Here is a 12,452-nt window from a genome sequence, read left to right as displayed (position 1 = left end):
GGTGAGGTTAGACCCCTTTTTGATTCTGAAATGTCTAGACCACAGGTGTCAAACCGGTTCCACGGAGGGCCGAGTGTCTGCAGGTTTTTGCTCTCTCCTTGTACTTGATTGGTTAATTAGGTCACTGATTGGTTAGTTTCTGCCCTCACCTGGTTGTGTAGGTATGAACTAGGAACCAATTTATAGGAAAAACCAAAAACCTGCAGACACTCTGCCCTTTGTGGAACCGGTTCGACACCTGTGGTCTAGACCATCAATCAAATGTATTTATAAAGCCCATTTTACAACAGCAGTTGTCACAAAGTGCTTTACAGAGACACCCGGCCTTAAACCCCAAGGAGCAAACAACAGTAGTGTTGGATTTCAGTGGCTAGGAAAAACTCCCTAAGAAGGCCGAATTTTAGGAAGAAACCTAGAGAGGACCCAGGCTCAGAGGGGTGACCAGTCCTCTTCTGGCTGTGCCGGGTGAGATATTAAGAGTCCAATTGGAATAATAAATACATTTCTCTGGGCTAAATCCAGAGTCTATTTGATTCTAGACTAGGTCAAAAGTATGACCAGGTGGACAAGGACAGCAACGGGCCCCCCAAACCAGGTACTCTGGAGGTGTGGACCAGGACCTCATCTCTTCCTAAAATGTAAAACTGGAGGAGACTGAGAAAAGTTAGAAAGGGCATTCCTCATATCCCCCAGCACCATATCTTTTTGATTCTGAAATGTCTGAAAAGAACCTGGCCCAAATAGAAATCACTCCTAGTTAACTCACCATTTGTGCATGATTCACACAACAACAGTTACTGTGACCTTGAGTTTCACTGGCCTTAGTTATCACAGTTATTATGAGATGATCAGAGCTTCTCTGGCCATGTTTAACCAGCGCCAAAACCATATCCAGAGGCTAGGGAATAAACATTTACATTAATCAAAATTTCACAGCTATCAAAAAATGTCCTGGAATATGCATACAGTAAAATATGAACTGGCTAGCTAAGACTCAGAAACAGTGACATTAGCTATGTAAATAATCATTGTCCCCAATACCTTCTCAGCAGTGAGGCGAAGCTTAAGCCTGCTGCACTGACAAATCAGGTCAGTGTTAACAATCTCCATTAATTAACCTGGTCTATGTCTTAGCAGGAATACAATCCATTGCAATAGCACTTAAACATGACTGGCTTCTGCTACATATTTAATTCGGTGTAATAGCTTTTGTGGTTGGCTGACCTGCACACAGCAATATGTGGAGAGGGGAACAATTAATTACTGCGACGCAACAGCAATCCTGGTGTGTTTCTTATTTGGGGATCTCTAGACAGTGGGGTTACATTACATATTGTTAAGCAATGTCTTCATTTGAAATTGGAAACAACATTATCTATTTTGCAGTGACAGGAGGGGTACTCAAGCGGCCAATCAGATTTCAGCTGGGGCAAGTGCCCCGGTGGCCCGCCCCCTAGACCCACCAGCGTGTGGATCTGTGTATACAATTGCATACAATTCTAACAGTAGCAATTGTGTCTCCCTAAACCTGGAATGAACATAATTAGGTTTGAGTAAATGAATGCTTTACACACACAGACACGAGCACACAGATGCACAATCACACAGACACCTGGGTATCTTATCTCCTGTGGCAGAGTGAAGGCCGGTAAAGCTGTCACAGCAGATAACACAGTCAGGTAATTGGCACTTTGTATCAAAATAACCTGTTATTGGGTCTCCTTCAGCAATGTACTGATCTATATGAAACCTGTTTGCATGAGATAAGACAGCCGTTCCCTGATAATCGTTCTCTAAGTGTTCAAAATATGTTGTGTTCAATACCACATTAAACAATTTTCAGTATATCCCACAAACAAAAACATTTTATTTAAACAAACCTTTTCGATTGTTTATATTTGTATTTTATATTTTTGTCTTTCTCCTATACACTTTTTAACAATGCATTGTTGGAATAATGCACATTAGTAAGCATTTCATTATTAGTCAACTCCTTTTGTTTAATTAGCATGTAAAAAAAAAAAAGTGAATTGAAATTGATATTAAACAAAACACAGGCACACTGAATTCCCTGGTGGCATGGCCATCGATGCCCCCCATGTCTGGCCTTAATTCTTCACCAACAAACACATTTCCTTAGGCCAAAGTGGCTGTTTTGCCCTTCCCGACTGTTGGGTAGTTACACTTACAAAGGGCTTGTTGGGATTAAACAAAATGTAGCTTTTAGCAGAGTGTCACCGAGATATTGTCTCACATACACAACAGCATGGTTATTAAGAGCTATATGGTCAGTGTCTGCAAATACATTTGATACAGGAGAAAAATGAGAATGTTTGCATTCCACTGGCAACTGTGCCAACATAGCAAATGCCATCATTGTACAAGTAGATACGACTGCAATGTTTCAGACAAAGGCTTTACCTTAGAATCAGTAGCAAGTGTTACAATGTTTCAAAAGCACTTCAACATTCTAACTTAATTCAGTTACCTCATTATTATGGTTATGATTTCTAAGATAACATTTTTGAAGTGAGGTTCTTAAACCCAAGTGTTTGAAAATCTCAATTAATTTACCGGAACTGCAACATTTGGCTAATAAAATAACGGGATTCAATATTTTGTAGAGATTGCGCAGCCCTAATTGTGGACAGTGGTGTGTGTGAGACCACTGACCAGGTGTGGATGCAGTCTGCCGGGTGAAGGAGACATTGAAGGCAGGCTCGTCACTGAGGGATGAGAGGTACATGCGCCTCCGGATGAAGAAGCCCGCTCCACAGCAGAACAACACCCCCATCATCAGCATTAGCCTAAAAAGAAAAAAAGAAAGAAAAAAACATCGAGAGAGAGAGATCTGTAACGGCATCTTGGCTACCTGAAACAGGGTGTCTTGGCTACCAACAGGGCATTTTGGCTACTCGGTAGGGCATCTCGGCTACTTCAATATTTATAGGGCCTCTTTGCACTCTGGACATTCATGTCAATGGGCCATTACAGCTTTATATATAAAATACACATATGACCAAAAATTATTCCTTGTAAGATTACATATCTCTCCAGTTTATTTGTAATGATGCCCTGTAAACTACAAACCATTAAAACCAAAAATCTGTAATACAATTAAACAAAAACTCATTGACCTAACCCTAATTCACAAAATTAAATTGATGTTAATAGATATTTTAGAACATTCTATGAGATGGTATTTGAAGTGGAGAGGACAAAAACATACCTTCATTGCTGTTAGAACCATGTCTTGTCATTCCAATAGGGCCATTACCATAAATAACCCTGACTAGAAAAAACTGGCAATGCTGCAAAAACAACAATTGGCAACATATGGAAGTAATGGCAAAAGTACCTTACCTTTAACCTGTTCAATACCCAAGATAATGTGACAAATCTACAAATTTGTTATATGGGAGTATAAAATCCAGCAACATCACACTAATATCTATAGGTTGGAACCAGATCAGACAATATTAAGGAGGAATTCTTTAGTTAAATTTACCAGCAAAGCATTCAATTCATCCTTATGGAACGACCTCTGACCTCTGACCCCACTGTTGACATATCCAAAGCACCAGTCTCAACTGTTAAGCTTTCATATTTTTCACAGAGGTCAGGGGTTGTTCAATATGAATGAATTGAACAATTTCAAGTTTTTTTTTGCAGGATCAATAAAATCAAAATTCCACAGTATTATATATATATTGACTCATACTGTAATGTCTTGTAGATACAAGTGTCTAGTAAATAGGTTACCAGTTTGGAAATGTTACCTATTGTTGTTTTTGCTGCATTGTCTGCTTTGTGCATTTAGGGACATTTATGGTGTGGGTTAAGAGAGGTCTCCTAGAGGCCCTATTGGGTTGAAACGGTATGATTATCTGACATTAAAATTATGTTGTTTACAATTACACTTCTCATACTATGTCATAGAATGTTCTAAATCATCTATCAATATACACCTGGAAAAAGAGAGTTAAGATATTGTTTTAGATCATTTTGTGAAATAGAGTTAGGGTTGAATTTAGAGAGGTCTCAAAGAGGCCCTATTGGGATGTAAACGGATGATTATCGGACAAAACAACTAAAAAGGGAACTTTCATTCACACTTTACATTGTGTATAATAACAAATTCTGCACCAAACATTAAACCTAATTTAGAGAAAACAAAGTTTAACATAGTTTTAGTTAATTTTGTAAAACAATGTTAGGGTTATGGTCTCCAAGACGCCCTATTTTCCTAAATTTTGTTATTTTCACTATATTTTTCATAATATAACAAATATCTACAGTTGTTTGTAATGAATATGGATTGTATCTATTCATTTCCTATAATAAGTTAATTCCCACAACATGTTATAATAAAATGATCTGTATTTTTGGTCAATCTGATAGTGCCTCATGTGCTACCTACAACTTATAGTTTGAAATGATCATAAATCCCAAAATAAATTACATAACATTGTAAAACTGCATGCAACTAACAGGAGAGTTCTACTTAACATGCTGGCAAAGTTAGAAATGTCTGACAGCATCAGGTCATGAACATTTCTTATCTACCTTTGCAAATTGTCTTCTAACATCAGATGGATGTACAATCATGCAATCTACCGAGATTATTTCCCCCCGTTTGAGACAAAAACGAATTACCATGGAGAGAATGAGAGAGAGCAAGCTTATTACTAGCTACCTAGTTATGATGCCTCAAAGACTGAAAAAAAACTATAATTCTCTCTTTTTTTAGGTATTGCCCTCTAGGCTACCTGTCTCCAGTGTTTTCGTAATTAAATGTAACATTTTACACATTATAAAAAAATTACTGTTTGTAGCGGGACAGTGATAGCCATGTGTTAATTTATGAATAAAATATCAAATTGAAATATTTATTCAAGAAGAGAGATGGTAACCTAGAGGCCCTACAATACTTCTAGAGAGGAGAGAGCGAGCAGCAGGTAATGAAAATGTGTGAGAGTGTGGGATAGTAAGAGAGAGTGAGTGACAGGCAGAAGAACGCACAGGCGTCTTTAATCACATTGGCCAAAATCCAAACCATAAAGGCCTGTGGTGTTGCTGATATACTAAATGAGATGATAAAATTCACAGAACACAAATTCAAATGAGCAATTGCTAAACTCTTTAACAGCATCCACTTTGCTGAACACCCCAATCCCCAAAAGTGGAGACAAATATGACCTCAATAACTACCAAGATTCTTTGTAAACAGCAATCTTGGGAAAATCATTTGCAGTATCATCAACATTTCCTCAGGAAAAACAATATCTTGGGCAATGTCAAACTGGCTTCTTACCAAAATAACACATTACATACCATATATAAACACCCTCATTAATAAATAAACTAACCAAAACAAAAGTTATCACGCTTTGTTAATTTCAGGGAAGAAATAGCTTGTTTGGGGGGGGTGGTTAGTCTCACAAGGCTATACCTCCAATCCAGTCTGGCCATTCAAGGATTGGTTTAAGAGGCTAGGGGGTGGAAGACCACATAATACTGGATTTGGAAATACAATGTCTACTGTTTGGAGGAAAGCCAAGAGGAGTAGCTTGATTTACTGTAAATTGTGTTGGACTTCGGCCTTTATTTTGAATCTTAGTAAGACTAAAATAATGGTGCAAATGCCACCTACAGAAAAGCGATTGGTGCTTCTGTCTGGGGTTTCTCCCTATTGGATCTATTTAAACCGGTTATTTCAGGGTTTAGTCTAATGCCAGATTGGAATTTAATGGACAGTTGTACCATCTGTATTCTTTGTGTTGTACTCTTATGTTAAATGTCTTACCATATTTGTATGTTAAGATATGTAGTTTTATATGTTCTGTGTGGAGCCCAGGAAAAGTAGCCGCTCCATTTGGAGGTACCTAATAGGGATTCGAATACGATTCTAGATCCTAAACCTTTCACGGCAAACCCCTTGTCTACCGAGAGATTAACCTGGAGAACATTATCCTCAGTCAGCTACAGTACTATTGGTTCTCTGTTCACAAACACAGACCAACTGCACAGAACCCCAGGAGGGCAATGCCATTAGACCCAAACTAATCATGAGAATACAAAAGGAACAATTTAACGCACTGAAATGAATCAACCAAAAACCAAATTGGAATGTTACCTTGTCCTAAACTAAGAGTAACCAGCGCAGAATATCCTGTCATTCATACTTAAAACTATGTGCACGTTATTACAAACACTTTATCCTTTTGAAACAGGTGTGTAATGCAATTCATGTAATGCAGGAATCCAAATCTCCCTAACTGAGCACAATGCCCCCTGAAGGCCCTGTGCTGATGAATAGCCTCAGGTTTCCAAACAGCTTGTAATAGGCATAATCAATCCTCAGTCTGGCTTCCGGCATGCTCTCAAACATGCCCACCACATCCAGACTCCTGGCTTAATGCATTTCGTCTGTGTCTTCCAAGTAACTACTTTGGTTGCCTGACACAAAATGCCACTGCCACGCCAATCCCCCTAAAACAAAATTTCGCTTCAAATATTAATAGCTGGGAAGAGAAAAACTCCCCTTTAATGGAAAACAAGGTGGTTACCAGCTTAAACATTGTAAAAGCAGATGAGTGTTTCAGACTTGGCACAAAATGGACATCCAGGAGTGCCAGATGCCTGTTGGTAGCCATAGCTCCATGTATAATCCAAAAGCATGGCAAATCATTGAGACATGGGGGGGCAGAGTACAAACCTCCAGCTTCTGCAGTAGAGAAAATGTTAAAATGCATAAACCAACAAACTTAGTCCCAGCCTGTATTAACTACTAAATCTATTCTGGAAAAAATCTGTGCTATGGGAAATTATTTTCTTCACCTATAAATCTAACCACTTACAGAAACAACAATAATAAAAGTAATCTAGCCCAATCTCTCAGATTTTGGGACCAATCAGAATGGTCATAATATAACTGCATTTTATGAATCATCATGGAGGCAAATCCATACACTCCAGCTGCCATGCGCTGCATTTATTTTACAGGGTCCTTATGTTCAGTCATAATTATCTGACAGAAGCTCTTCACCTCACCACATTAACACCCCATTGACTCAAGAGTTTAAATACAACTCAGGATGATTCGTCTACTACATTGCTCAACACAAACGGATGCTATCCCATGTAATGGGCCATTTCAGGAAACACTGTGATACATCATTTACAGCAGGGTTGCCCAAACATGTTCCTAAAGATCTACTGTCCTGTAGGTTCTCTCCAACTCTAATTCAGCACACCTGATTCTAATAATTAGCTGGATGTAAAGCTTAATCAGGTTAGTCACAAATGGGGTTGAAGAGAAAACCTACAGGACAGTAGAGCTCCAGGAACTGGGTTGGGCAGCCCTGACTTACAGGAATCATAGACATAATGTTTGCTGGATTTGAGCAAAGACCGGGTTGCTAGGACCAATCAGAGTATTGATTAGCCTACCTGACCCAATGAACCCGCTGAATACCAATCCCTAGAGACAAGTCTGTGTCATTAATTATGTTTAGTTTAGCAACAACCACAACATGTTAAGAAAGCTTTGGAACACTGGAAGCGGCTACCTTCTAGAGTCAAGGCTAAGGCTAGTCTATTTAAAAAAATAAAAATAAAACAGGTTACTTTGAATTTAAACAATGGGCCTAATGCCAAACTTTAGTTGAGACCCACAAAGTAATTTGTTCCCGAGCCTTTTTAAAAATAGAGCCAATGTCGAATTCCTGGCGGTGGAATCCTGTGGCAGGACAGCACGACTCACCAGAAGTACCATAGTCGCTGGATGGAGAGGGCTCGCACACAGCAGCGGGTCCCACAGCAGTCCTCGTATGAGCGGCATCTGAAATAAGACAACGCTACCTTGGTAAACACATAATTTAATGTCTAGAAACAGTGGAAACAGCACATTTTGGGTCTATTCCATTTTAGTTCTATTCATTTTCATGAAGAACACTGCAATTCCAATAAATATTCAGATTTTCTTCAATTCATTTGAATTTTGTTTACTTCCTGAATAGACTGTTATGTTGCTGTGATTGACTGAACACTGTGAGAGTAAATATTTTACTGTACACCCAAATCATTACAGTACAACCAAGTTATTACAGTACAACCAAGTTCATCATCATCATCATCTTCCGCTTATCCGGGGCCGGTCTAAGCAGTCTAAGCAGAGATGCCCAGACCTCCTTCTCCCCAGACACTTCCTCCAGCACTTCCTGGGGGACACCGAGGTGTTCCCAGGCCAGCCGGGAGACATAGTCCCTCCAGCGTGTCCTAGGTCTTCCCCGGGGTCTCCTCCCGGTGGGACGGGCCCGGAACATCCTCCCAGGAAGGCGTTCCGGAGGTATCCGAAACAGATGCCCAAGCCACCTCAGCTGACCCCTCTCGATGTGGAGGAGCAGCGGCTCTACTCTGAGCTCCTCCTGGGTGACAGAGCTTCTCACCCTATCTCTAAGGGATCGCCCAGCCACCCTGCGGAGAAAGCTCATTTTGGCCGCCTGTATCCGGGATCTTGTCCTTTCGGTCATGACCCAAAGCTCATGACCATAGGTGAGAGTAGGAACGTAGATTGACCGGTAAATCGAGAGCTTCGCCATGCGGCTCAGCTCTTTCTTCACCGGGACAGACCGATACATCGACCGCATTACTGCAGAAGCTGCACCGATCCGTCTGTCAATCTCCCGTTCCATCCTTCCCTCACTCGTGAACAAGACCCCTAGATACTTAAACTCCTCCACTTGAGGCAGGCACTCTCCACCAACCTGAAGTGGGCAAGTCACCCTTTTCCGATTGAGGACCATGGCCTCGGATTTGGAGGTACTGATTCTCATCCCCACTGCTTCACACTCGGCTGCAAACCGTCCCAGTGCATGCTTAAGGTCCTGGTTTGAAGGGGCCAACACGACAACATCATCTGCAAAGAGCAAAGACGAAATTGTGTAGTCCCCAAACCTGACACCCTCCGGACCCTGGCTGCACCTAGAAATTCTGTCTATAATAATTACAACCAGAACTGGCGACAAAGGGCAGCCCTGCTGGAGTCCAACATCCACTGGGAACAAGTCTGACTTACTGCCGGCAATGCGGACCAAGCTCCTGCTTCGGTCGTACAGGGACCTGACAGCCCTTAGCAAAGGACCCAGGACCCCATATTCCCTAAACACTCTCCACAGGATGCCACGAGGGACACAGTCGAATGCCTTCTCCAAATCCACAAAACACATGTGGATTGGTTGGGCAAACTCCCATGAACACTCCAACACCCCGTAGAGGGTATAGAGCTGGTCCAGTGTTCCACGGCCCGGACGAAAACCACACTGTTCCTCCTGAATCCGAGGTACAACCAAGTTATTGGGTAAAAATGCAAACCACCTGTAGTTATAAGGCAGGGCTCTTAAATGGCCTCAGACACAGTGAAATCCACCAATTCCCTAGGCTTTTGAAAAACCTTCAAAAAGCCTAGGGAACAATAAATCAGGCAGTTAACAGTACTCCAACCCTAAAGACGCGTGCAGTGGAGTCACACATTGAACAAAGCGGCAGTCACCCCTCCCTCTCTCAGTGTAACACATCTACACCCAAACAATTAGCTTGTGCTGACAGAGGCCAGTGTTTGACAGTGTCACGGCTGTCTAATGAGCAAACGAGTGACAAAATACCAAGGCAAGTGACTACACCGCAATGCCCCTCCCCTGATTGACAACGACGCAGATCTGAGAAGTTAAAGGTCACATTGAGAAGGCCCACCATGGGCAGATACTTCATCAGTTTAACAAGAGGCAATGAGAAACCCCCAGAGACAGCCTTGGTGTTGACAGATTCTCATCTCATCTTCATCCGCTTATCCGGTATCGGGTCACGGGGGCAGCAGCTCCAGCAGGGGACCCCAAACTTCCCTTTCCCGAGCCACATTTGCCAGCTCTGACTGGGGGATCCCGAGGTGTTCCCAGGCCAGTGTCAAAATATAATCTCTCCACCTAGTCTTGGGCCTACCCGAGGTCTCCTCCCAGCTGGACGTGCCTGGAACTCCCTAGGGAGACGTCCTGGGGGCATCCTTACCAGATGCCCGAACCACCTCAACTGGCTCCTTTCGATGCAAAGGAGCAGCGGCCCTACTCCAAGTTCCTCATGGATGGCTGAGCTTCTCACCCTATCCCTAATGGAGAAGCCAGCCACCCTTCTGAAAAAACCCATTTCAGCCGCATGTACTCGCGGTCTTGTTCTTTCGGTCATGACCCAGCCTTCATGACCATAGGTGGGGGTAGGAAGGAAAATTGACCGGTATATCGAGAGCTTTGCCTTCCGGCTCAGCTCTCTTTTCGTCACAACGGTGCGGTAAAACGAATGCAATACCGCCCCCGCTGCTCCGATTCTCCGGCCAATCTCCCGCTCCATTGTCCCCTCACTCGCAAACAAGATCCCGAGATACTTGAACTCCTTTACTTTGGGTAACGCCTCATTCCCTACCCGGAGGAGGCACTCCATCGGTTTCCTGCTGAGAACCATGGCCTCAGATTTAGAGGTGCTAATCCTCATCCCAACCGGTCCAGTGAGTGCTGAAGGTCACAGACCGATGATGCCATCACGACCACATCATCCGCAAAAAGCAGCGATGAGATCCCCAGCCCACCGAACTGCAACCCCTCCCCACCCCGACTACGCCTCGATATCCTGTCCATAAAAGTTACAAACAAGATTGGTGACAAAGCGCAGCCCTGGCGGAGGCCAACCCCCACCTGGAACGAGTCCGACTTACTACCGAGAACCCGAACACAGCTCTCTTTGGACGTACAGGGATTGGATAGCCCTCAAAAGGGACCTCCTCACCCCATACTCCCGCAGCACCTCCCAAAGTATCTCCTGGGTGACCCGGTCATACGCCTTCTCCAAATACACAAAACACATGTAGACTGGATGGGCATATTCATGAATTGTCTGAGAATGTATTTAATCCAAATCAAAGTACATTTTCTAATGAAGAGACTAAAGAATAAATGAGTGATTTTGTCTTTGGGTTTTCTGATTATTAGCCAACATTCCTGTTTTAATGACCGGTACATAGTAAACCCTTCATGATTAGAGTTGACTAATAGGCACTTCTGGACCAGGGCAAGAATGTGTCTATGCTGTAACCACGTAAAGGTGTATCTGCATTTACCTAGTCATTCCAATTTATCTATTTTTCACTAGTGGGTATTTTTCTGAAAATGATCTAATGAAACCTTTTTGAGCGTAACGTTTTTGAGTCTTATTTAGTGTGACTTTTAATGAATTTATCAAACCTCTGGACAACAGCCCTAATCTAGTTGGACACTTTCTGAAACTCCACGTGATTGGAAGTTGTCTAAAGAGGAATTTCATAGAGAATATGAATTATCTAAAAAGTGACTAAAGGTCTGTTTTAGTCTTATTTTCATTATTGCACATTTAGGCTACCTCTAACTTCAGTCATGTACACATTCAGTGTGTCTTGGATATGAGAGATGGGCATGTAACCACTATGCAGTACAGTGGCATGAGTCAAAGTCTAAATAAAAGTAACCACATTTAATTTTCATTACAATCTAATATCAAATGCACATTATGTTGCCTTTAGATGCTTTGATGCCACAAGGCTGAAAGTATGCTGATACTGTACGTTTCAATTATTCAGTGTTGCTCCATTGTTTCTACAGCATTTTATTTCTGAAACCCTTCCTCAGACACAGTCATAAACTTTGGACAGAAACTCTTCATCCTCTGTCTCCAGACCATACTCACCACATCAAGACAACTAAGATGCTTTTATCTTATCCAGCTGTTAACAGTACATAATCATGTATTGGATAGACTCACCTCTCACATCCCATTATCTTATATGTTCACCAATCATTGTACGTAAACTGATCTGTGTCAATATGTTGTCTACTACAGCAGAAGTAAAATCCTGGGTGTGTAAACATACTCAAAAATAAAGCACATTCTGATTCAGACTTCACAGGTATATGTGGACCACGTTGCCAAGTAACAGAGTCAGTTGATCTGACCAGCCAATCACAGACCCTGCCTGGTGGGGAAACAGACCACCACTATCTGTACCTCAGTCTTTCAGTGCCGCCCCAGGATACAGCAAGTTGAATAACCACCTAGCCACACCAACAAGAGGACTGACCACTGCCTTATCAGACATTCCTTCAACAGCCTGAGGGTAGTGCATTCATGTACATCAAAGCAGTATGAACACTACACATACAGCAATGTTGACTTCCAATACTCCCTTCTTCTTACTGTTTGTTATGCGTTTGCTGTGTGCTAATAACAGGGTGTTCTGTATCTGTGTCTCCTGCTGGTCATTTAAATCCTCTAACCAGTTGGTGCAGTTATATCTAAACCATCACTCTTTTCAAGACCACCACCACCAGATGGCACTCTTTTTCATTATTAGAGCAATAATCTTTTAGAGTTGG

General features: G+C 42.1%; 1 protein-coding gene across 2 annotated transcripts in view; it reads right to left on the bottom strand.

The window, feature by feature from the left end:
* Nucleotides 1-12,452, bottom strand: part of vopp1 (VOPP1 WW domain binding protein) — a 46,942-nt gene that overhangs the window by 5,375 nt on the left and 29,115 nt on the right. For both annotated transcript variants that reach the window (XR_828647.4, XM_010885700.4), the window contains exons 3-4: nt 7,766-7,843; nt 2,674-2,807 (exon numbers count right to left, since the gene is read on the bottom strand). Coding sequence is in view for 1 of the 2 variants with exons in the window: in XM_010885700.4 (XP_010884002.1) it covers nt 2,674-2,807; nt 7,766-7,843 (212 nt within the window). In the remaining variant the exon portion in view is untranslated. The remainder of the gene's footprint in view (nt 1-2,673; nt 2,808-7,765; nt 7,844-12,452) is intronic.

The sequence above is a fragment of the Esox lucius genome, chromosome 21 (assembly GCF_011004845.1).
Source record: "Esox lucius isolate fEsoLuc1 chromosome 21, fEsoLuc1.pri, whole genome shotgun sequence".
NCBI classification, from domain to species: Eukaryota; Metazoa; Chordata; class Actinopteri; order Esociformes; family Esocidae; genus Esox; species Esox lucius.
Note: the sequence above shows the minus strand (reverse complement) of the source record. Positions and strands in the feature narration are given on the sequence as shown.